At 54.3% G+C, this 22,843-nt stretch overlaps 11 protein-coding genes across 11 annotated transcripts; 5 read left to right on the forward strand and 6 right to left on the reverse strand.

Moving 5' to 3' along the window:
• Positions 1-179: 179 nt before the first annotated feature.
• Positions 180-1,025, reverse strand: BDP81DRAFT_310955 (histone-like transcription factor and archaeal histone; the record flags this gene model as incomplete). Its single annotated transcript, XM_060583683.1, has 4 exons — positions 180-514; positions 654-744; positions 817-902; positions 962-1,025. 4 exons carry the CDS (start codon positions 1,023-1,025, stop codon positions 180-182), a joined length of 576 nt encoding a protein of 191 aa, XP_060449510.1.
• An 847-nt stretch (positions 1,026-1,872) lies between these two features.
• BDP81DRAFT_417634 (voltage gated chloride channel) lies at positions 1,873-4,963 on the forward strand. The gene has a single exon (XM_060589644.1). It carries the CDS (start codon positions 2,123-2,125, stop codon positions 4,703-4,705), a length of 2,583 nt encoding a protein of 860 aa, XP_060449511.1. The 5' UTR covers positions 1,873-2,122; the 3' UTR covers positions 4,706-4,963.
• A 1,155-nt stretch (positions 4,964-6,118) lies between these two features.
• Positions 6,119-7,220, reverse strand: BDP81DRAFT_457861 (uncharacterized protein; the record flags this gene model as incomplete). The annotated part of the gene is made up of 4 exons (XM_060593337.1): positions 6,119-6,463; positions 6,522-6,557; positions 6,609-6,705; positions 6,937-7,220. 4 exons carry the CDS (start codon positions 7,218-7,220, stop codon positions 6,119-6,121), a joined length of 762 nt encoding a protein of 253 aa, XP_060449512.1.
• A 1,200-nt stretch (positions 7,221-8,420) lies between these two features.
• On the reverse strand, positions 8,421-9,019 carry BDP81DRAFT_310115 (transcription initiation factor IIA; the record flags this gene model as incomplete). The annotated part of the gene is made up of 3 exons (XM_060583607.1): positions 8,421-8,573; positions 8,756-8,903; positions 8,973-9,019. 3 exons carry the CDS (start codon positions 9,017-9,019, stop codon positions 8,421-8,423), a joined length of 348 nt encoding a protein of 115 aa, XP_060449513.1.
• Positions 9,020-9,423: 404 nt separating this feature from the next.
• BDP81DRAFT_310638 (ATP synthase subunit C) lies at positions 9,424-10,242 on the forward strand (the record flags this gene model as incomplete). The annotated part of the gene is made up of 4 exons (XM_060583659.1): positions 9,424-9,481; positions 9,553-9,679; positions 9,765-10,073; positions 10,134-10,242. The coding sequence occupies 4 exons, from the start codon at positions 9,424-9,426 to the stop codon at positions 10,240-10,242; spliced, it is 603 nt and encodes a 200-aa protein (XP_060449514.1).
• A 441-nt stretch (positions 10,243-10,683) lies between these two features.
• On the reverse strand, positions 10,684-12,828 carry BDP81DRAFT_457864 (molybdenum cofactor synthesis domain-containing protein; the record flags this gene model as incomplete). The annotated part of the gene is made up of 3 exons (XM_060593338.1): positions 10,684-12,371; positions 12,421-12,499; positions 12,553-12,828. The coding sequence occupies 3 exons, from the start codon at positions 12,826-12,828 to the stop codon at positions 10,684-10,686; spliced, it is 2,043 nt and encodes a 680-aa protein (XP_060449515.1).
• Positions 12,829-13,180: 352 nt separating this feature from the next.
• Positions 13,181-13,800, forward strand: BDP81DRAFT_310300 (Rpp14/Pop5 family-domain-containing protein; the record flags this gene model as incomplete). The annotated part of the gene is made up of 2 exons (XM_060583627.1): positions 13,181-13,391; positions 13,451-13,800. The coding sequence occupies 2 exons, from the start codon at positions 13,181-13,183 to the stop codon at positions 13,798-13,800; spliced, it is 561 nt and encodes a 186-aa protein (XP_060449516.1).
• Positions 13,801-13,806: 6 nt separating this feature from the next.
• On the reverse strand, positions 13,807-15,094 carry BDP81DRAFT_504200 (uncharacterized protein; the record flags this gene model as incomplete). Its single annotated transcript, XM_060595616.1, has 3 exons — positions 14,918-15,094; positions 14,532-14,857; positions 13,807-14,475 (listed from the first exon to the last, which is right to left on the reverse strand). Exons 1-3 carry the CDS (start codon positions 14,979-14,981, stop codon positions 13,807-13,809), a joined length of 1,059 nt encoding a protein of 352 aa, XP_060449517.1. The 5' UTR covers positions 14,982-15,094.
• A 307-nt stretch (positions 15,095-15,401) lies between these two features.
• Positions 15,402-20,500, forward strand: BDP81DRAFT_468513 (patatin-like phospholipase). Its single transcript, XM_060594487.1, has 3 exons — positions 15,402-15,869; positions 15,928-18,851; positions 19,037-20,500. Exons 1-3 carry the CDS (start codon positions 15,574-15,576, stop codon positions 20,395-20,397), a joined length of 4,581 nt encoding a protein of 1,526 aa, XP_060449518.1. The 5' UTR covers positions 15,402-15,573; the 3' UTR covers positions 20,398-20,500.
• A 228-nt stretch (positions 20,501-20,728) lies between these two features.
• BDP81DRAFT_417642 (uncharacterized protein) lies at positions 20,729-21,247 on the reverse strand. Its single transcript, XM_060589645.1, has one exon. The coding sequence runs from the start codon at positions 21,034-21,036 to the stop codon at positions 20,797-20,799; it is 240 nt and encodes a 79-aa protein (XP_060449519.1). The 5' UTR covers positions 21,037-21,247; the 3' UTR covers positions 20,729-20,796.
• A 577-nt stretch (positions 21,248-21,824) lies between these two features.
• Positions 21,825-22,466, forward strand: BDP81DRAFT_390244 (uncharacterized protein; the record flags this gene model as incomplete). The annotated part of the gene is made up of 1 exon (XM_060587376.1): positions 21,825-22,466. The coding sequence occupies one exon, from the start codon at positions 21,825-21,827 to the stop codon at positions 22,464-22,466; it is 642 nt and encodes a 213-aa protein (XP_060449520.1).
• Between the last annotated feature and the right edge of the window lie 377 nt (positions 22,467-22,843).

Genomic DNA, 22,843 nt, shown 5'->3' on the forward strand with positions numbered 1-22,843 from the left:
ATTATGATGTATGCTCTTAAGCCCCAAGGTCCACTGACTAAGGTGCCCCTATCCTGTACAAACAGTTGCAAACAAGAGGCTGCCAAGCTTCCAGATGGTCTTTTCAGCTCAAGGAAAAAAGGGGCCTGGCCTGACCCTACAATGGAGTGCTGGAGAGGAAAGACGGACTAGAATCTCGCCTATCCCGTCATGTCAACGTCCTCGTCACCAGCCGCCTGACGAGCCTCGGCATCCAGCTGGGCGTTTGGGTCGTCGGAGTGGAAGGAAGCAGCCGTGACTGGATCCGAGGCGGCGGCGGCTGCTGAGCCGTTGATACCGTTGCTGTTGCTGCTAGAAGCGCCTGCGTTGGCGGTTTTAGTTTTGAGGGTCGACTGCCGCTTCTTGGGCTCCTGATCGGCTTTCCTAGGGTTGAGGCGCGCCGCCGCGGCGGAGTCCTTGATTTGTTTGTAGGGGACCGTCTTGGGGATGACGTCTTCGAGAAACTCGAGGTTGTCGTGGTGGTTGACTGCGGTTGCTAGAGGGTGTGGTGTGTTAGTGGCTGTTTTCAATTTTGCTTCTACTACCTCATTTCTCAACACCTCAGGGGGAGCCTTGACGCAGATGGAGGCAAGAGGGAAGAGAAAGCAGAACATTGTTCCGTAAGAATCACGTACACAAGTCTTTGTATTGAACGTTACGACGGGGTTTACGCTCTGCCTTTGCCATGTTATGGCCCTCGGCGGCGAGGTACTGGATGAACATTTCCTTTGAGTGAAGGGTCAGCATAAGCCTTTGATGAGAAGACGAGGAAGAAGAGCGTAGGTGGGAGCATCATACCGTTGCCAGAGTAATGACAAAAGCCGCGTTGTTTGAGCAGATTCCAATGTCTGGATCTGTGCCAATGATCTTCTTCACGCGGGCCACTTTCAGGGGGTTGTCAGAAAAGTCTGTGATACTGTCAAGAGGGAGGTGAATGACTTACGAGGCAGGGCAGGCTGGCCTGTGACCTCCTTTCTGGGAGGTATCGCATTGTTGTTGGGAGGCATTGTGAGTTGAGATGGGATGTGAGTGGTGTGTTGTCAGAAGGTGAGGTTCAGGTGATGTGCCTTGAACGATGTTAGCTGCATGAGACCATGTACTGTGGTTTGAAAGCTCGTGTAAGTTGGCAAGACCATCCAAGCTGCCTAAAAAGGCTCGGATATGGAATGGAATTGGGTTTGGTGAAGGACTTGGTTGGCCTCTCACGAAAGTGCCACACGAAAGCCAAGCAACAGAGACCGTCTCTGGAGCTCATACAAATCCAGTCTAGTGACCGGGTGCATGTAAGTGAGCCCGAGAATGCGTCCAAGGTGTCTTTTATGACATCCTTACATTATGTACGATGCCGAATTCCATGGTCATGGCAATAATTTCCATTTCTTAAGGTTGACTCGGGGACTGTGATGAAGGTAAAGAAGGACCGCCTACCTGATTGAACCTTGGCGTGAGTGCCCGCCGAGGAGGATAAGGGGTCGGAGAGATACTGGCGTCTATGGTCGAGTCTGCTTGGTCATATGCTGAATGAGCTGATAGGTTTTGATTCAACAATTACTTTGTTGAAGAGTTGCCGTGGTATTGCCGCTTGCAGGATTCGTGGGTGTGAGATGTCTTTCTTCTCACAGGTGGTCGTCAAGGAGAGAGGGAATCACTTTTGAAAGAGTCGGGTCGCGCCAAAAAGGCCACTGGGACGCGACCACTAAAAACGCGCCGGTGTGCAGCATACCAGGCGAGGTAAGTGGAAGCTTAAACGCCAATTGCAGGGGAGCCCCCGCCACTTTGGAGACGTTCACAGCGTCCCCAGTGGCCCAATTAGCTGGGAGACGGCAAATCGGCCACCATTGTCCTCATCATCCTTGCTCACCCAGCTAGCCTCGTCGCCGCAGCCTGCGACTACAACTAACTACCTACCCTTGGTGATTGGCAAGCAAAGAAGGCCTGCCTGGAGAAGATCTACAACTCGATACCATACAAAGCCTTGTTAGAACAAGAGCCAAACCGAACAAAAAGCAGCCAACCTCCGAGGACGACACCCATTGGGACGTCCGCCGCTTCACTACGAATCCTCGACCGCCGCGAACATGAGCACGGCGCGCATGCGACGACAATGACTTCCCGAAGCACATCCTTCTCGCACAGCCCGCACCGGCCCCCGCGCCCTTCCATCAGCTCGAGGATCTCCTTTGCCGTCTCGACCGCCGAACAGAGCGAGCACGATGACGAGGCCGCTGGCGCCCCGCCCGCGAGTCATCAGCAGCAGCAGATCGAAGACGAGATCGCCGAGATCAAGCGCTACGAGGACTTCACCACCATAGACTGGGTACAAGATGCCGCGAGGGAGCAGGCACGCAAGAAGCTGCGCCGGAGGCGGCGTGCCGGTATGCTCGACACAGGCCAGGCGGCGGGCTGGAGGTATCGTCTTCGCGAGTCCTACGACGCTGCGCAGGGCTGGCTCGTCGTCACGCTGATTGGTATCGCCATTGGGCTCAATGCTGCGTTCCTCAACATCATTACGGAGTGGTTGTCCGATATAAAAATGGGGCACTGCACGACGGCCTTCTACCTGAACGAGAACTTTTGCTGCTGGGGCGAGGACAATGGATGCGACGAGTGGCATCCTTGGACGGGGTTCGGCCCAGTCAACTACGTTATCTATATCGTCGTTGGCGCCCTCTTCGCCTTCACCTCGGCCACTCTGGTCAAGTCGTTTGCGCCGTACGCCGCGGGATCGGGTATCTCTGAGATCAAGTGTATCATTGCGGGCTTCGTCATGAAGGGGTTCTTGGGATTCTGGACGCTCTTGATCAAGTCCGTCTGTCTGCCCCTGGCCATCGCCTCTGGCTTGTCCGTCGGCAAGGAGGGTCCTAGTGTGCACTACGCCGTGTGTACCGGAAACGTCATTTCTCGCTTATTCGAGAAATACCGACGCAACGCATCGAAGACGAGGGAGATTCTGAGCGCGTGCGCTGCTGCTGGTGTCGCCGTCGCGTTCGGTAGTCCCATTGGCGGTGTGCTTTTCTCTCTGGAAGAGATGTCCAACTACTTCCCCCTCAAGACGTTGTGGCGTAGCTACTTCTGCGCTCTTGTGGCAACGGCTGTGCTTGCGGCCATGAACCCCTTCAGGACGGGACAGCTCGTCATGTTCCAGGTCCACTACGATCGCTCGTGGCACTTCTTCGAGGTTGTCTTTTACATCATCCTGGGCATCTTTGGCGGCCTATACGGCGCCTTTGTGATGAAGTGGAATTTGCGGGCTCAGGCGTTCAGGAAGAAGTACCTGTCAAAGTATGCCATCGCAGAGGCAACGATTCTCGCGGCCGGAACTGCCATCATCTGCTACCCCAACGTCTTTTTGAGAATCGACATGACCGAGAGCATGGAAATCTTGTTCCTCGAATGCGAAGGGGCCGAGGACTACCACGGCCTGTGCGAGCCAGACAAGAGACTTTTCAATATCTTGTCGCTGGCCCTGGCCACAATTCTGAGGGTTCTGCTGGTCATCATCTCCTACGGCTGCAAAGTGCCAGCCGGTATTTTTGTTCCGTCCATGGCCATTGGGGCTTCGTTTGGGCGGACAGTGGGCATTATTGTTCAGGCAATCCACGAGGCCAACCCTACAAGTGCCTTCTTTGCAACTTGTAAGCCGGACGAGCCGTGTATCACCCCCGGCACATACGCATTCCTCGGCGCTGCTGCCGCGCTGAGTGGTATCATGCACATCACCGTGTCCGTCGTTGTCATCATGTTTGAGCTCACCGGAGCCTTGACGTACATTCTACCCACCATGATCGTCGTCGGCGTGACCAAGATCGTCAGCGAAATGTTCGGCAAGGGCGGCATTGCGGATAGAATGATCTGGTTCAGCGGCTTCCCCTTCTTAGACAACAAGGAAGAGCACAACTTTGGCGTCCCCGTCTCGGAGGTGATGCGAAAGGAGCTTACATCTTTGCCTGTGACTGGCATGGAATTCGCCGAGCTGGAGAAGCTTCTCAAGGAGGACAAGTACCAAGGCTTCCCCATCGTGGAGGACACAACCTCAAAGATCCTCGTTGGCTACATCGGCCGCACCGAGTTGCGCTACGCCGTTGACCGCGTCCGGCGGGAGCGACCCATCAACTCGGAGGCGCGATGCATCTTCTCGCCTCCGCCGGCTTCACTCAACGCCACTACTCCACTGACACCGACCGTGACGGTCAACCTAGACCCGATGTCAACCACGTCGGTTGACTTCAGCCGGTACATTGACACCACGCCCGTCACGGCGCACCCGCGCCTACCCCTCGAGACCGTCATGGAACTCTTCCGCAAAATCGGCCCCCGTGTCGTGCTCGTCGAGTACCACGGCCGTCTGTCGGGTCTGGTGACGGTCAAGGACTGCCTCAAGTACCAGTTCACAGCCGAACACGCCGAGAACCCGCGCGACGACTCCGCCTTTGCGGAGAGCCAGGAGAAGTTGTGGAGCGGGATACGGCGTGCGGCTGGCTGGGTTTCTGGCAAGGTATCGATGGCTTCCGGCGGGAGAATCCAGCTTTCGTCGTTTGAAGAGCGGCGTGGTCTTGGCGGCAGTGGCAGTGGTGGTGGAGGTAACAACAACGGCGGAGGCAGTGGTGGAAGGCCGGCTGGGGCGCAGATATTAGACGGCGACGAGGATGACGTCGATGACGGTGCTTTGGAGCTCGAGAACCGGTAAAGGAGACTCCTAGATTCCTTGGTGTTGATCTTCATTTAGTGCGGGCAACTTTCGGGGCAATGGAGTTTGAGATGCGTGATTCAGGGGAAGGGACATGGTCATTTGGGAGATTAGGCGTATGTATACACAATGTCAGTTACGAACATGTTGGTTTTGAGGATATAGATGTCAAATAGATTTGCACTGAATGTCGCTGCGAAGCCATCTCATCTCATCTCATCGTACCTTCCTTCCTTGCCCTGACTGGTTCGTGCCTGGGGGGGGGGGAACTCTTTTTTTTCAAAGTCTTTGGTCTTTAGGCCCCTTTTGATGTTTGCATGTGGTATTGTCGGTATTGGTGTAGTGGCACTCGTCGATGTACATCTCGGCCAGCTGCCCTTAAGTCGCTCTGCGATGGGAGGGAAGGAGATCTACTTACCGGATCCTTCTTTCCTCTTTTCCAGGGAGGCGTACCGGTGAGTTGGGAGATAATGGGAGCTCATGGAGGATTCTAACGTATTCGTCAATGTAAGACAGCCCATTTATTCACCATCCAGACTGTATTCCACGATAATCCCCCCCCCCTCACTATGCAGACCCTTATAGGAAGTAGAGATGGGTCAGCTGTCAACAAGCAGCGTCCGTTGTAGTCGATGGCCGAGCGGTACAATTCCAGCCTTGAAAGGTGGAAACGTACGTTGGCTCACGGTCCTACATAATGCCATGGATAGCTTGTTTTTTTCTCTCTCCATACCTTTTCTCTGAGTGATGTGTATCATATCGAGTGATTCTGGCTATTTTCGGTGTCAAACGATTACTTTATTGCAATGGTTAGTGATGGTTTATCTGGGCAAGCTCGCGAGTTTGAGTCGGCTTTCCTCTCTCCTGTTTTTGGTCTTGAACCTGAAGTGTCTGAGACACCCTCACGATCGGAACCTCTATGGCTCAAGCCACCCGTAAACCACGCTTGCCTTTATAGCCTGTCACAGAGTCTGTCGGGTTGAGCGAGTAAGTACACTTTGGCCGAATGGTCATGAGTGCGGCTGCTCCTTCACTGACGAAAACCTGCCTAAAGTCTACAGATGCCTGGCATCTCGCTGTATCAATATTTATGCTGATTCGAGTCCCCTCCTTTTTCCTTTATTTTCTTTTTCCCAATGGCTATGACTTGATAGAGGATCGTTACTAGAAAATGATTTGTAGCGTGAGGGGTTCAAATGTGTCGAGTGGTATGTAGGAAGGACTATAATGTTTACACATACCAAGTGTGGGTGGCCAGTGAGTTGACAGGTATGTGAGCAGACACAGGTATTTCAAGTTCATCTCAACTTCTTCTTAATCAACTTGGGTATTGTCTATCTATCCAATATGCATGATATATGTAAGCAAAACATGTACATGACCTCCTATATGCAACCGTCTCCGATTTGAAACTCAAGCACGGTGTTCCGCAGAGTTCAAGTCTCCCAAATCGACGATATCCTCGTCCTCGGAATCCTTGTCCTCGTCGCCGCCGTCCAGCGGGACGGGAGCGAGACCCGGCTGCTGCGGCACCGGCGCGTAGTCGCCAGACTTGTCCGCCTCCTCGTCTTTGCGGCCGATGATGACGTTGCCGGCGACGAGCATGGCGGCGCCGACCCACCAAAGCGGCGGCAGCGACTCGGAGAAGATGGCGAAGCCGAGGATGGCGGTGATGACAAAGTTGGCAGACGTGTTCATGATGGACACCTGCGTGGTTGATTGACCCTTGGCGAGTGCTTTTGTAAAGAGAGTCCACATCTGGAGGGGAGTGTTAGTTGACTTTATGCAGGTGAGAATAATAGGCTAGTTTCCTTACAATACCGTTGAAGACCAGGTTGAGACCGAAGAAGACCTGTGGCATGATTAGCGGTTTTGATGGTAACGATTGCTCAAGTCAACTCACTGCTCGCATGACAACCTCAAAAGCGCCTTCGATGTCTTGAAGATGAAGAAAGTTGGAGATTGCTTGGGATATCGTCGTTGTGAGCTCAGTTGTGGTCCTGTATAGTTGTAAGTAAAGCATTCAACAGACGATAGCCCGAAAGTGTGCCCAGGACACTCGAAATGAGCGCATATAGTTCACAGAACTACCAGGTATGAAACAATCTGCTCTGGTAACGCAAAATAGTGAAGTTGGTTGTCAAGTGGTGATGGCGACTCAACATGGTAAAAATCTTGGCATCACACTCGACAACACACCCGAATGAGCCGAAATGAGAATATCAACTCACAACTTTGCAAACACGCCGTTGAAAGCAGCGCAGGCGCCGCTCGCAACGGCGAGCATAATCCACTGATTCCGTCGTGCCCAAGCCATGCTCTCAGTCGTTTGCTCGTCGTCGTCTTCTGCCTCGGTCGGCGGTTCGCTGTGTGCGTCGTCCTCGTGGCGTGGGAGCAGCGGACTGCGCTCATTGTCCAGGGTCGTCGTCGTCGCGGCCGCCATGGTGGGTATCTGATCCTTTTGAGAGCGGCGGTCGGGGGCGGATGCTGCGGCGGGTTGTCGCTGGCGGAGCATTATGTGGAGAGGGAAAGGAGGAGGAAGGAGGGAGATTGGGTGTTGGTGTGAGTGATCCCTGCTACTGTTTGCTTGGATGGGATGGATGACGGTCTTGGTGGTGGGCTTGGCGATGGGGGATGAGGTAAGGCAGTTCGGTGCGCTCGCCGCTGCTGCTGCTGCGGTTTCGGTGTTGCAGCACTCCTGCAGATGCACCCACGTGCGGAAGAGAGTATGTGCGTGCAGAGGAAAGAGGAACGGGTTCATCCCAGTGCGTGCAAGTCCAGGGGCACGCGTCCTAGTCTTTCAGAACCTCGGAAGGGTTGTTTCGCTGTATGAATGCGGGTCTGACAGGATCTCTGTACTACTGGTACTTGAGTTGGGCTGTATGAATGATGAACAAAGGAATTCGATTGGCAACCAAGTCGTTGGATGTCACAGGCCGTTGAGGCTGAAGGAGAAAAGAAGCCAGGTCTATTGTTGCCAGTTGCCAATTGCTAGGGAGGAAACCCGACGCGGAACCACTTCGGTTGTGATCCCCGTTTCCGGAAGATGGGGCCCCGGCTCGCTCAACAGGTACCCGGCATCGGCCTCTTCCCCTCTGCAAAGTGGCTGGGGCTGTTGCTTCAAGTTTGAAGCTCAAAAGCCGGGACTCGTTGATACCTCTTTCCAAATCATCAGGACAATGCATAGCCCTTTCTGCCGATGTCAATTGGAAGATATCTGACATCGTCACTGGTGTAGTGGGGACAAAGGGAATAAGATGACGTATGGTGGGCGAGCGGTATTTGTCTACCTAACATAATATCCAGAATAATACAATTGCAATAACCAAATCGTTGCGTTGAGCCAAATCCTACAACCCAACTGTGAAACATCCCAGGCTTGGACCTGAATAGCAGCGACTCAATACCAAGATCACAAGTCGCAACACGCTTCCAATGCAGACAGCCAGTCTATTGATGCGCTGACGCAAACCTATGAACGATGCTGTATAAACCTCTGATGGTATCAAAATGGCAATCTTGAATGGACGAACTCCCGTATCCTTAAACCGTGCCATCGTAAGAGCATGAGCCTGAACGCCTGTAATATGCAGCCGCTGGGGGCGCTCGTTGTCGTTCCCATCGCCCTTGTCCGCAAATGCGTCTCGTTCGTATATCCGAGTAAGGTGGTCGAGGCCGCCTCTGATTCTCTCTTATCGTCGTTGGCGCACACCCTTCAAGGGCCTTCGCCGGGCTTCTTGGCGTTGCAACTGACGATTTTGACCTTGTCGGCCGTCACCATCTGCCCACCATTATCCAGCTTGAATTGAACATTCTTGATAAGAAACGTCCAAACTTCGTCGCAGAATCGGTAGGTGCTCAGGCTTCCCTATGATGCGCGCAACATTAGCCCTGCTTCAACATCTTCGTGCCAATGGGCGGCGCATCTTCTGCGCATTCCAACAACACTTTGCACCAAATGAATAAGTGTTGTGGGCTATGCGCCAGAGGCTGTCGAAGGGCATCGAGCCTCGGCGCAAAAGAGGAGGATAATCAATGAGCAGCACTTACCTTGAAAGTCAAACGAGCCTTGACGCTCTTCTGCAGGGCCTCTGTTATAGCCTGATCGAAGTTGGCCAAGATCTTCATCGCCAGCTGAGGGTGAATGCGCTCCTCGCTGATAAGATCGTCCAGCATATCTGTCAGCGCAAGGCCGATGCTGCATTAAGCAAATGAGTTAGTCATCTGTAGCACATGTGTGTAGTAATTATTATGGATGGCGCAGTACCTGCTACGGCGGTAAAGCTCGTAGAACGATTGAGGTGCGGCGGCCATCTTGGAGATTTGTTCTGATCTCCTACGGGCGGGTGTCGTTTGAGGCGGTTGTGAGTGTGAAAGAGGCAAGGTTGTATTTATAGTGGCCTTGTTTGAGGATATCCTTGGATTCTGCTTATTCATCTGTCGAAAGTGGGTCTGGTGTGCTCTTGCCGCGAGGTGGCTGATGACACCCTGGTGCCTGCCACGCCGCTTGTCCCTCAGGTGCCATGCATTCATTACCTAAGGATCCGTCAAGCCACATCATGTGACCTCCCCGATTCTGGATCCCTTGGCCTTACCTCAGATACCTTACCTCACTCGCCTGGACTAGAGAGCTCGACGTAGCTGCAACGCCCCCCAAAGACCTCCGCCGTCAACCACAATCCACGACACAGGCAACGAAACGCACCGAATCGAGCACGATGAGTCTCACATATGGCCTGGGAGGCATTGGGAGCACCCTTCTCGTTGTGGGAGCTTGTACGAAACCCTATTCCCGCGATGGTATCGACGATTCAGCGACGACAGCCCAGCTAACACCTCTTAAACAGACATGCTCTTCACGGGATCGGGCGAGGCCTTTAACGTCGGCGAGTTCCTCGAATCTATCTCACCCTACGCGTGGGCGGACACGGGCATTGCCCTTTGCATCGGTCTCTCCGTTGTAGGCGCGGCATGGTATGGAACAAAGCTCCCCAGCAATCGATGCAGCGTGCGCGCGGCGCAGGGCCATGAATAAATCTAACGGGCGTACCAAATCTAGGGGTATCTTCATCACCGGCTCCTCCATCCTCGGCGCGGGCGTCAAGGCCCCGCGCGTGCGTACCAAGAACTTGATCTCCATCATTTTCTGCGAAGTCGTCGCCATCTACGGCGTCATCATGGCCATCGTCTTCTCCGCCCAGCTCGAGAATGTGCAGGGTGAGGTCCTGCACGACGGCAACAGCTACTACACTGGTTTCGCCCTCTTTTGGGCCGGTATCACCGTCGGAATGTGCAACCTTATCTGCGGTGTCGCTGTCGGCATCAACGGCAGTGGAGCCGCGTTGGCCGATGCCGCCGACCCTACACTGTATGTCTGCTCCAGATGCGATAAGCGATCGTCTACATGTGCTAATCACCGGGTGCATAGCTTCGTCAAGATTCTCGTCGTCGAGATTTTCAGCTCTGTCCTCGGTCTTTTCGGTCTGATTGTTGGACTTCTTGTCTCTGGCAAGGCCAACGCTTTTGGCAAGGCATAAAGCAATAACAAGCTGTCTACACAATATGAAAGGTTCAAAAGAGGAGGTTTATGACCGACGGCATAGCAACTATCTACCTCGGACACGATGTACAGTGAAGCACTGCATTACACCAAGGTTTACTTGGGCGGGCGTTAACGGCATACAGGCAGGGCGAGGACATTTTGTATTGTACACTATCCAAGTATTATAGCTCCTCATCGAGATGATTTCTGCGCGTCACATATGTTTGACCCCTCAACCTCCTAGGGCAGGATCTCGACCCCAGTCTTTGATACGCAGCTCATGTATCTCCAATAAGGACAAGATTAAGCGGATTCTCCGTTAAAGTGCGTGCCAGCCTCAGTAGGCGCGTGGAGGACCACGGCGAGATAACTTGCTGAAGAACCAAAGACCATGCCATCACATCATTCTTATTACGAGTATAACATGCTAAATGGCTCAATACTCCACACGGATGTCCCCCATCATCAGAGCCTCCACCTTGGCCCCCTTCTTCAACGGCTCCTTGCCAGCAGGGAGAGCGAGCAGTGCATTCGCAGACTTTAAGCTACCAACCTTTGAACTTCGTTGACCGCCGGTACTGCTCGCAGCCAGAGACCCGTCCTTTCCGACAGTGACTATGGCGCGGTGGTACTCTGGCCGAGCCTTGTCCAGAGAAAAGTCGTGGCCCAGCGTCACGGGAACCTTGGGTAGGCCCGCGGGCTCGATGCCAGACAACTTATGCAGCGCCGGCAGGACAAAGAGGTGGAACGTCACCAGAGCCGACGCCGGGTTTCCCGGCAGCGAGAAGATGGTCTTGGTCACCCGCTTCCCGAGCGTCGTCTTGACCGGCACCGTGGCAAAAGTAGTCGGCTTGCCAGGCTTCATCGCCACGCGGCCGAAATGGATCGTGCCGCCGAGGGCCCGCTCAATGGTCGGCTTGAGCAGGTCCAGCTCGCCCATGGAGACGCCGCCCGTGGTGATGAGCAGGTCGCTGCGGCGTAGCCCCTCGCGCAAATTCTCCTCGAGGGCCTTTTCCTTGTCGCGCGCGATGCCGAGGTCGACGACCTCGAACCCCCATTGCCGGGCGGCGGACATGAGCGTGATGCGGTTCGTGTCGCGGACCTCGCCTAGGCGGAGGCCGCCGGGCCGGCTGGGCTCGATGATCTCGTCGCCCGTGGAGAGGATGCCGACGACGGGCCGCTTGTAGGTTTGGACTTGTGCTACGCCGACGGCGGCGAGGAGGCCGATTTCGCCGCCGACGCCGGAGATTTGTTCGCCCTTTTTGAGGATTGTGTCGTTTTCGCGGATGTCGCTGCCGACTTCGCGGATGTTCTCGCCGGGTTTGACGCCTTCGGCGAGGATCTCGACTTCTTTTTCTTCCTTTTCGTCCTTGGTTTTGGATTTCAGGATCGTGTCTTCGACCATGATGACCGAGGTGGCTCCCGGGGGTAAGGGGGCTCCTGTTGTGATTCTGGCGATTTCGCCTTCCTTGAGGGTCTTGGCCTCGCCGGGAGCGGCGTGGGATACTGCGGTGACGGGGAAGACGCCCTTCATGTTGCCGTCCTCGGGTACCACCACGGCGTACCCGTCCACGATGGATGCCCTGAAAGGCGGGACGCTTTCTCTGGCCGTGACGTCTTCTGCGAGGACCGAGTTGATGATGTTGACGTCGACTTTAGTCGTCACGATCTCGGCGTCTGGGGTGAAGTCTTTGATGAGGCGCAGGGCATCGTCGACTTCCAGCATCGGGTACGGCGACTCTCTGTACCTGCGACTCGGGCCGAGACTTGGATCGTTGGAGAGGGGGTTTTCTTCCGGCTTGGTGTGTCTGACGAGGCCCCCGTGGCCATGGCTGTGGGTATGTGAGTGACCGTGGTCATGGCTGTGGTGATCGTGAGAATGTGCCTGTCCTTTTGGGGTGGCTGCTCCTGCAGAGGCGCCTTGGATTCCCGCCTCGGACTCGAGCTTCTTCACCCCGCCCGAGTGGAGGATCCTGGAGTCAGCGCCGGCTGCCTGCACGCATGCGTGCGGGAGTGTCTTCAGTATGGCTTGTAAGTTCTCCTTGGCGCCCTTGGGCGAGCCAGGTAGAGTGACGATGACCGTGCTGTTGCGTGTACCCGCCACCGGTCTTGACATCATTGCAACTATTGTTGTCAGTCTTGGTGTTATTTCACGAGCATGAGACTCACTTACATGGAGTCACGGCCAGCGACGCAGCGAGCATTCCGTGAACCAGGCCGGGGGCGGTCCTATGGAGAAGGGTTGCGACAGCCTGTACTTGATGATCAATATCAACCGATTGCAGGAATACCTTTTTCATCGTACCTCGGGCGTGTTATCTGACACAGCGAATCCAGTTCCACCAGTAGTCAGGATCAAGTTAACTCCCTCCACGGGGCCCAAGTCTGCCCAGAGCATGATTTGCCGTTGGATTTGGGGAACATGGTCTTGCACAATCTTAGTCTCGGTGACCTGCCATTTCCCACCACCCTCGTTTTCGATCACATCTCGCAGGATAAGCTCCGACTTGTCTGTCGAAGGATCCTTTGATGCCGTCGTCGACACGATCAAGATAGCTATCTTGAGCGGGGTGTCAGTCATTGTGGAGGTTGCTTATACGATACGCCGGAAACGCTGATGAAAATTGGTTTCCAAGACACAGTTTTCTTCAAGATAAATCGGAGTCCATCAAGCACATCACCTCAGATGAACTAGGTATATGTCACTTTAACGGATAACCTAGCATGCTTGGTGACGTCGGGAGCTTGTGGTAAGAGGGAGCTACCGGAGGTGAAGCTCCTCCGCCTTAGTCAGCAAATGGCACTCGCAACCCGCATGGACCCGTTCTGACGGATCGCACTTGCAGGATACGTACCTGCAGCTTGAACTTTTACGAGACTCAACTTTCACGGCCGACTACCTTCCTGGACAACACGATTCTGAGCGCCCCAAGATGGTCCGAATCAAAGAGAGATACATTCTCGTCAATATTCTTTATCCACCAGAAGATTCAAAACAAAAACCCAGTGTCCCAGATTTCGTGGTGATGCATCAACCAACGACGGGAAGTCTCACTCCACAGTCTCTTCTCAAGGCGATACGAGCAGAGGTTGCTACTCTTTTCGGTGATTACGGTTCTGGTGCTATAGATGGAAACCTCCTTGGTGAGTTCATGAAGCAGAATACGCCCGTTTGTGTCGAGCAGCATCTAACATTCACATAGTCAAGTATCTCTCTCAGGCAACGTCGACTTTCATCTTGAAAGTGAAGAGAGAGCACTACCGTCTGGTCTGGGCTTCTCTCACCTTTATGAATCGCGTGCCTCTGAAGAGCGGAGAGGGCAAGCCCTGCACCTTCAAGGTTGTCAGAGTCAGCGGAACCATTCGAAAGGCCGAGGAAGATGCCATCCGACAAGCCAGACAGCTCGTGCTCGCCGCCAAAGATTCTTCCGCGGCTGCTGCTGGCGGCGCGTTGCCTCTTTTCTCAGAGTCCAGGGCCGAGGCCGAGGACGCGGTCATGTTCGACGCGTCGGACGTTTCTGACGAGGATGACATGGTTGAAGAAGACGGCTGAAGGGTATCATTTGTTCTTGCGCACTACTTTTATGCCACTATCTGCGGGTATCGTCATGTCGCCAAAGTCTGGATCGTAGTCGGCGGCCGGTGGCGGCGGGGGCGCTTGCCCGGCGTTGGGATCGTCCTCTCGCATCTTGGCCTGCTCTTCCCATTCCTTTCGCTCCAGCTCGTCAAATTCCGCCTTACGATCGACCCAGCGCTCCTGGATATCCTGTACCTCCATCATGGCCGACTCGTTGCGCATTGCCACCTGCCAGACGGAATCGTTTGCGCCTTCTGCGCTGCCAAAGGCGTATCCTCCCGCTCGGTCAATCACCCGGAGGAGATGCATCATGCTCTTCTTGTCCTCGACTGCTAGCACCTCGAACCGGACTAGGCTGTAACTCTCGATCATGTTCGACACGGCTTCGTTTAGCCTGCTGAACTTCTCGTTGCGCATTGCTGGCGATTCTTCCTCCAGGTATGGGATCAGATACGAGAGGTCATCGACGTCGGTGTAGTATTCGAGGTTGAATGGGAGGTTGTCATAGGAGGCGACTTTGTCGATCTTGGTCAGAACATTGATGTGTGGCATGTCCATTTGAAGCATGGCGCGAAGAGCCAGGAGCAGGTTGGAGATATATAACGAGGGTTGGGTCAAGCAGAACGAGTCGGAGAGATGTACGACGACGAGCTGGGAAAAGGTCAGCGAGGTCGGTCCGGAAGGGGGAAGCACCATGGGCAGCTCACTCTAAAGCCAATCTTCTGCAGCCTAAAGAAGATGTTGCGCAGAGAGTTGTGATGTGTGTATAGCTCGACCTGTCCCGGGCAGTCAAAGAGAATATAGTCTTCGCTGAATTCTTTCAAGCCTTCCTCTAGCCATTCCATGTTGTGCTCGAGCTCCTCCAGGGCATACAGAATGCCGCCATTGGGGCCCAGTTTGTCACTGGCCATAATATCTTCTAGCTTGACGAGGTCGCGGATATCCAGAGCTTTCGGGTAGTTTGTGTGATCGTTTGCGGGATCGAGGTTGACTACAGAGCATGCGCGACCGATGGCGCCCATAAACTGGTGCACTAGGCGCATGGTGTTAGCATCGCGGACCATAAAGTTGTGTGTTGGCAAGGGTGGCTCACTGCCATCGCAGTAGGTGCTCTTTCCAGAGCCTGGAGCGCCGAGGATGAGCTGCGCAAATGGCATCGCGTCTGCTGTTGGGTATAACTTTCAGAGCATGCGTCGAATTACTGGGAAAAGTGTGCAACTTGGTGTCGATAGTTTGTTGTTGGAAATCGTGAATGGATCTTCAAAGGTGAAAGTTCCCCGGTGTAGGTACGATTTACAGTGCAGACCAGTCGTGCCCCTCCATGCAGCATTACCAACACCACCACATTAGGGAAGGCCATGGGCGCTGGTAGGCGGGCTGGCGTCACATGCCGCACGTTCCGCCCTGGGACTTTTTTGGCGGGGTGGGGCGGCACAAACTGGCTGACCGCCCGTGCCCATGTTCCTAGGTCTATCTTGCAAGCTTCTTCAAGCTCCCCCACAGCGCAAAAGCTCTTTTCTTTCCTCCCTCTTCTATTTTTTCCCTTCTCTCTCTCTCTCTCTCTCTCTCTCTCCAACCACCTTCCACCTCGGTCCCGCGCCTCAGCCACCAAACAACGGCTTAAAACCAGAGGCTCTCCCTTGCCCGCACCCTGCTAGCCTCAGGGTCGCACTGCACCATGTAATCTGTCTTTTTACCTGCTTGCTGCATTATGCTGCAACGCCCGTCCCAACACAACACACCGCAGCCATGTCGTCGTCGTCCGACATTTCGAATGCCGCCCACGCGGTGTCAGAAAGCTTATCGGCCACAATGAAAGCTTCTCCCGAGGCCCTGCCCTCCGCGTTTACGCGTGCGCAAGAGGTCGTCGCAGCTCAGGGATCGTCTAGCTGGTTGGGGCTGTTTGGCCGGTTGATCCTCGCCATTTTGTCCTTGATCTCCTCGATCCTGTACTGGGCGATTCGGATCGTTACCATTACAATTCCTACTGTCCTGTTCACCTTGTTCTCGACAAGTTGGACCGTGACGATGAACGCTACTACTCTGTACGCGCTCCATCATCCCACCAGCCTGCCTCTGAGCTTCTGCTGACTTGACGCGCAGCATGGTGATCATGGTTGCCATCATATCCGCTGTCAGTTGGGTGGTGCGCTATCGCATCCTCAACATGTACTCTCGACTTCCCCCGGAGCCGCAGAGGAAAGAGCCTGACGTCGATTTGTTCCCCGAATCCCACGATGAGGGCAAGAAATCAGGCCTTTCGAGCTACCTGGACGAGTTCCTCAGTGCCATCAGAATCTTTGGCTACCTCGAGCGGCAGGTCTTCCACGAGTTGACCCGGAGCATGCAGACTCGCAAGCTCATCGCTGGCGAGACCTTCAACCTGGAAGAGGAGAAGGGATTCTGCATTGTCGTCGACGGGCTGGTGGAAATCTTTGTCAAATCTGGCCGAAATGCTAGAGCCATGGATCCAGACCCTTGCGACAGCTTCGGCGGAGATTCTGCCTATCCTGGAGAAGACGACGACATGTCGTCAGCCCCGCAGCAGAGATACCAACTGCTTACGGAGGTTCGGAATGGAGCTCCCATGTCGTCCCTGTTCTCCATCATGTCACTGTTCACAGAAGACGTCAAGCTTCGATCTACAGATGACGACACCCCGGAGCCCACTTCAGGCAGTGCTGGGTTGAGAACCTCACCATTCCCACGCACCGCAGGCTTCCGCCGCATGCCGTCAGACCCCGCCAGTCCTTTCCCAGCAACACCCGAGTTCCCAGAGATCCCGGAGGAAAGGACCGGAGTGAGGATCGAGGAACCTCCCAAACGGGCCACCACACCCAATTTGCCCGGCAGCGCAAGAATCCCGCCCATCTCGCTTGACAGCAGTGGAAGTGTTCCAGGGAGTGCTCGGCAGCCGAAGCGTCCTCAGCTTCAGAGTCGAGCAACTTCTGGCTCAGCCCACCCGGACATTATTGCACGAGCAACGGTAGACACGACTATTGCCATCATCCCAGCAAGTGCCTTCCGCCGGCTCACCAAGGTCTACCCCAAGGCTACTTCCCACATCGTCCAAGTCATTCTCTCTCGTTTTCAGAGAGTAACGTTGGCGACGGCTTACAACTACCTGGGACTCACTGGCGAAGTCTTGCAGACGGAGAAGAACATGCTTTCTTTCACCTCGTGTCAGTTGCCCAATATGCTCAGAGGCGATGCCTTGCAGCGATTGAAGGAGAAGTTCGATCGGGAGCGAGAGAGAGTTGGCGGCGAATCAGAGAGCAAAGGCATTGCGCTTCACAATGCCAATGCGCATCGTCGGCGCAAGTCAACCACAACCCTCCGCAAGGATGCCATGATGCATTCCATGACTACCAAGGAGAGATCGTTTTCCCAGGTTGCTACAACGATCGGACCACCGAGGGAGAGGGCCTCCACTCAGACAAGTCCCGGTGATCTCCTGGCCAACATCCAGTCTGCCCGGCATGTCGGCCACCGGCCATCAGGTTCAGCCAGCGTTCATCTGGATCAAGTCGCTGACGCTCTCCGTCAGGAGGGGACCAGCCCGCTTGCCCAGCGAGCCTTCGATCCGTTCACGACCGAGAGGCAGTCTCGAGCCTCGATTGACGGCCGAGAGTCGCTGGATGAGGACAACCTGTTCCGTCAGTCAATCCTCGAATGCATGTTCAAGGCGATCGGTCTGAGCAGCAATGGAAGTGTCTCCCGCGAGGCCGAGTCTGTCGAAGGATCCCCGCGGCTCTTCTCCTACGACCAGAGGCGACCGAGACCTGGCCTAGGCAACAACGCTTTCGGTCTCATGGGCCCTTTCGATGCTTCTGGTGATGGCGACACGGAGTCTATGACCTCTGGAGGCTTCACATTGAACACTCCGCCGAACGCTCACATCCTCGCAAGCGATATGAAGGATGACGTGGAGATTGTGTTCTTCCCCAAGGGTTCCGTTTTGGTCGAGCAAGGCGAGCGCAATCCAGGCCTCTACTACGTCGTTGACGGCTTCCTCGACATCTGCACTTCGAAGGAGGACACATCGGCGGACATTTTGCAGTCATCAAGTAGGACGACGCTGCACACTGATCACATGGGTATGGATGGGTCTCCGGCATATCCGCCTGATCACCTCGATGCAAAGAAGAAGCAGCCCTATCGTCGCAGTGTGTCACTCATCAAGCCAGGTGGTCTTGCCGGGTACGTGGGCACGGTGTCGTCATATCGATCGTTCATCGACGTCGTGGCCAAGACGGACGTCTATGTTGGCTTCTTGCCTCGGTCCGCCCTCGAGAGAATCGTCGACCGGTATCCCATTGTACTTCTTACAATGGCCAAGCGACTGACGAGCTTGCTCCCGCGTCTCATCATGCACATTGATTTCGCCCTTGACTGGGAGCAAGTTGACGCTGGCCAAGTGCTTTTCCATGAGGGTGAAGAGAGCGAAGCTATTCACATTGTCCTCAACGGTCGACTTCGTCTCGTACAGGACAGGAAGGATGGCGGTGTTAGCGTGCGGGCTGAGTTCGGCCAGGGCGAGAGTGTGGGTGAACTCGAAGTCTTGACGGAGTCTGTGAGACCAGGCACGCTCCATGCCATCCGCCAGACTGAGTTGGTCAAGTTCCCACGCACACTCTTCAACAGTCTTGCCCATGAGCACCCGAACATCACGATCAAGATTTCCAAGATCATTGCGTCGCGGATGAGGAACCTGGTCGACGACCCCTCACAGCTTCTCTCCAAGGAGGCTGGCAACACCAACACAATCACCAAAGGCTCTTCGTCGCTCAACTTGAGGACCGTTGCGATCTTGCCAGTGACTTCTGGTGTTCCTGTGGTTGAGTTTGGCAATCGGTTGATGAACGCTTTGGCTCAGGTTGGCCCTGCAAACGGTGCCACCTCCCTCAACCAGTCTGCCATTCTCAACCACCTCGGCAAGCATGCTTTCAACAAGATGGGAAAGCTGAAGCTATCCCAATACTTGGCCGACCTGGAGGAGAAGTATGGTCTCGTAGTCTACGTCGCAGGTAAGATCTCTCTCACTATTACTCTATTCACCTACACTGTCCTTTTTATGATGAACAAACACCGTTTGCGGAGGCAAAAGCCGTTGATGGCCAAACATACTCTAATTTTTTCCTGATTGGACTACCTATCTCATGATTGTTGATGACACTTTGCTGTTTCAAAACCGATGCTAACTCTGCATCAGATACCAATGTCAACTCTCCGTGGACTCAGACATGCATCACTCAAGCTGATTGCATCCTCCTGGTTGGTCTTGCGGAAGGCTCTCCGGAGATTGGAGAATATGAGCGTTTCATGTTGGGAATGAAGTCGACTGCGAGGAAGCTTCTCGTTCTCCTCCATTCTGAGAGGTACTCCCAGTCGGGATTGACTCGAGCCTGGCTGAGAAATCGTATGTGGATCAATGGCGGACACTACCATGTCCAGATGGCTCTCGGGGCAAACATCATGCCTGCGCATCAGCCGTCGAAGCGAACCAGCACGTTGAAGGAGAGGGTTCAGATCATCCAGGCGGAGATTCAGAAGTACACTTCGAGGAAGGTACGGCACAGTCCTTTCTACTCTCCAGATGCACCTTACAAGGGCGACTTTCATCGTCTGGCGAGACGCCTATGCGGCAAGTCAGTTGGGCTCGTTCTGGGTGGTGGCGGCGCAAGAGGCATCACCCAAATCGGCATCATCCAGGCCATGGAAGAGTCTGGCATCCCCATTGACGTTGTCGGCGGAACTTCCATCGGCGCGTTCATTGGCGCCCTCTACGCTCGTCATGCCGATCTTGTTCCCATCTTCGGTCTCGCCAAAAAGTTTTCGGGCCGCATGGCCAGCATGTGGCGTTTCGCTCTCGATCTCACATACCCGACTGCCTCTTACACCACTGGACATGAGTTCAATCGGGGCATCTTCAAGACATTTGGCAAAACTCAGATTGAGGACTTTTGGCTTGAGTACTATTGCAACACGACAAACATCAGCAAGAGTCGAATCGAATACCACACGAGTGGGTATGCATGGAGATATATCCGAGCTTCGATGTCACTGGCTGGCTTGCTCCCACCACTATGCGATGAGGGCAGCATGCTTTTGGATGGTGGCTACATTGATAACCTGACTGTCTCCCATATGAAGAGGTTGGGTGTGGACACCATCTTCTCGGTTGACGTTGGGTCACTGGACGACGATACTCCACAGGCGTATGGTGATTCGCTGTCGGGAGTGTGGGCATTCTGGAATAGGTGGAACCCGTTCTCGGGCACAGCCAACCCGCCGACATTGGCCGAGATCCAGGCTAGACTTGCTTACGTGTCTAGCGTTGACGCTCTTGAACGGGCGAAGACGATGCCAGGCTGCTTCTACATGCGGCCTCCGATTGACGATTATGGCACGCTCGATTTTGGCAAGTTTGACGAGCTTTATCAAATGGGATACAAATATGGGCAGGAATACTTGCAGAAGCTTAGAGATGACGGGTCGTTGCCCTTTATGGAAGAGAATGAAGCAAAGAAGGCGATGCGGAGGACCATGGCACCGAGGAGAGCCAGCATCTAGTAGATTCTCATACCTTAGACATGCTTACACGAGGAGCACGAATGATACCACCTTTGCACTGCCACAACGGACCAACATATTTCCCTTTGTGTAGTGTGCCTCCAGACAAGTGTCTGTTCTTTCCCGCGCCTGGCGGTGACGGCGTCAACCGCTTGTCGATGATGTTTGGCTTTAGATCAGGGGTTTGCAAACCCTGCTAGGCCTCGTGGCTAAGACAGGATCTGTTCCCCGAGGGTGTGTGGGAGAGTAGGGTGCCGTGGGTGTTCGGATAAGAGGACACGACTCACGACTCACGAGTATATGATAGCACGATGGTCTCATGATGGGGTTTGGGGGGGGGCATCTGGGCTCTCGAGCTGTGGCCTGTGGGAGCTGTGCTGCAACTGGTGATGCTGGGCCTCATTTTGGGTGGAGCCATTTTCGTTTTGGAGAATGTGAGGCCCGGGAGCTATGGCCAGATCGAGAGCCTTTTGACGTCAACGGCTTGGCGGGGGCTTCTGTGGACCGTGGTCCTGTGGGAATTGTCTGGGCCAGTGGAACAATCGTAGGGTGCGGGAATGATGGGGTAAGACGTAGCGACCAGTGGACAGCAGAGACCTGGGAGTGTGGAGCATTTCGGGGCCGAACCCATGACATCATGCAGGCACGGTGACGACAAGCTTTCCAGCTCGAGCCCAATGGGCAAGCACGGCAAGCTCCCCCTAGGCTTCCCGGCAGTCGAACGAGCCACCAAGCATGGATGACAGAAATGCCTGGCTTGCTTCAGCTAGTGGGTGCGGGGGAATGCCGGGCTGTCTCATGGCCCAGCGGTGAAGGGGGTGGGAATGCCGGGGCTGGGTGTTTGTTAGTGTTGGGTATTAAATTTCTAGAGGTGCCCAGCTTTGTCTCTGGTGCTTGTCATTTTATACCCAAGATATTCACTTGTGTGGTTCTATTTCCCCCCTGCCAGCCACAAATTCGATCCGGATCCATCCCCGATTGCCGTTGCAAAGTGCAACGCCGTCAGAAGTCTCCCCTGCATATTTTGTCTCAATCCAGTACCTACCCCCCTCCTCGACAAGGGCATGAACGCCACCTGCAATCCTTTGGAGATATATAATCCTACGTACCGCTGCGACTTTTTTGCACTTTGACGCCGCTTTTTGAGGGGAACGCCAAAAAAAAAAAAAAAAAAACTAAACCTTTCCCACGCTTTTACCGTCGAGACGCATACCAAGAGCACTAGACACAAAGAAACTGTTTTAGACGACGGATGTTGAACAACAGTCTTTGACGACGCCCAAATCGAAACATAAAACAACCCCCAATTTACTTTCAACTACCTACGTTCAACACACATATCCAATCTCGATATCTGAAAAAACCAGAAACGAACACCAAAGTCAACTGACAGAGAATATACACTACACATATTTACACACATCAAAATGGTGAAGCCGGGCAAGCTCCTCCCTCCCGATCCAAGACCATGGAAAGGGGAACCCGAAAAACGCAAAGAACGCAAAGAATTCGAAAAGGAAGTCGCCGGCTTCGACTGGGGCCAGGCCATCGCCCTCGGCCTCATTGGCGCAACGGTGGCCTTTGGGATCGACAAGTCCCTCAAGCGCACGGAAGAAAAGCACGAGGAGGAAGATAGAAAAGAGGAGAGACGGAGGCAGAGGGAGAGACAGTCACGCTCCCGGCCGCCGAGGAGTAGTCGCAGCCAAGCCGGGTACGACAGGGATAGATACAGAGGGGGACACGATGACGACAGAGACGACAGAAGCGACGACGGGCGGGGTTTTCGGGATGATCGGAGCGATCGGGATTACTACGACCCGGATTGGCGTGAGGGGGAGTATAAGTCCGTGAGGGACTATGCGCCGCCGCCGAGCGATGTCTCTGAGGCGAGGGCGGTGAGGGAGGAGAGTGTCAGTGTGAGGGGTGTCGGGGGTAGGGAGTACGTTAGGGCTATGGACCAGTTTGAGAGGGATTATGGGTATGGAGACCGGCGGCCTAGGTATGGTGAGAAGAGACGGAGTCGGAGTATTCCTGTGTCGCGGTCGAAGGAGTATTATTCGAATTGGTGAGAGAGAGAGACGTTGGCGTGGGGATGCTTCGTCGGCGTACCCCTGGTTCGGATGGATGAAGAATGGGCTGTGTGACATCCGACATTACATTATTAAACGACATTATGAGAATGATTATGATTAGCATGGAATGGGGTGGGGATGGGTTTTGCATACGGGAGAAAGATCGAAAACACCTACAGCTATACTATCTCCTTCAAAGCAAGGGGTTAGATGTCATGTTGGAGCGAAGCATTTACATGGTTTAGACGTTTTTGCGTCATTTATGATTTAAACAGATCGCTCGTTGGAAATTCAATCATATATACCTGCAGCTCCAACGGTGCCTTACATTGGACAACAATGCGGTGGATAGTGCCATCTTTTCGTTCGCTTGC

Source organism: Colletotrichum phormii (assembly GCF_030913505.1).
Source record: "Colletotrichum phormii strain CBS 102054 chromosome Unknown BDP81scaffold_3, whole genome shotgun sequence".
NCBI lineage: Eukaryota > Fungi > Ascomycota > Sordariomycetes > Glomerellales > Glomerellaceae > Colletotrichum > Colletotrichum phormii.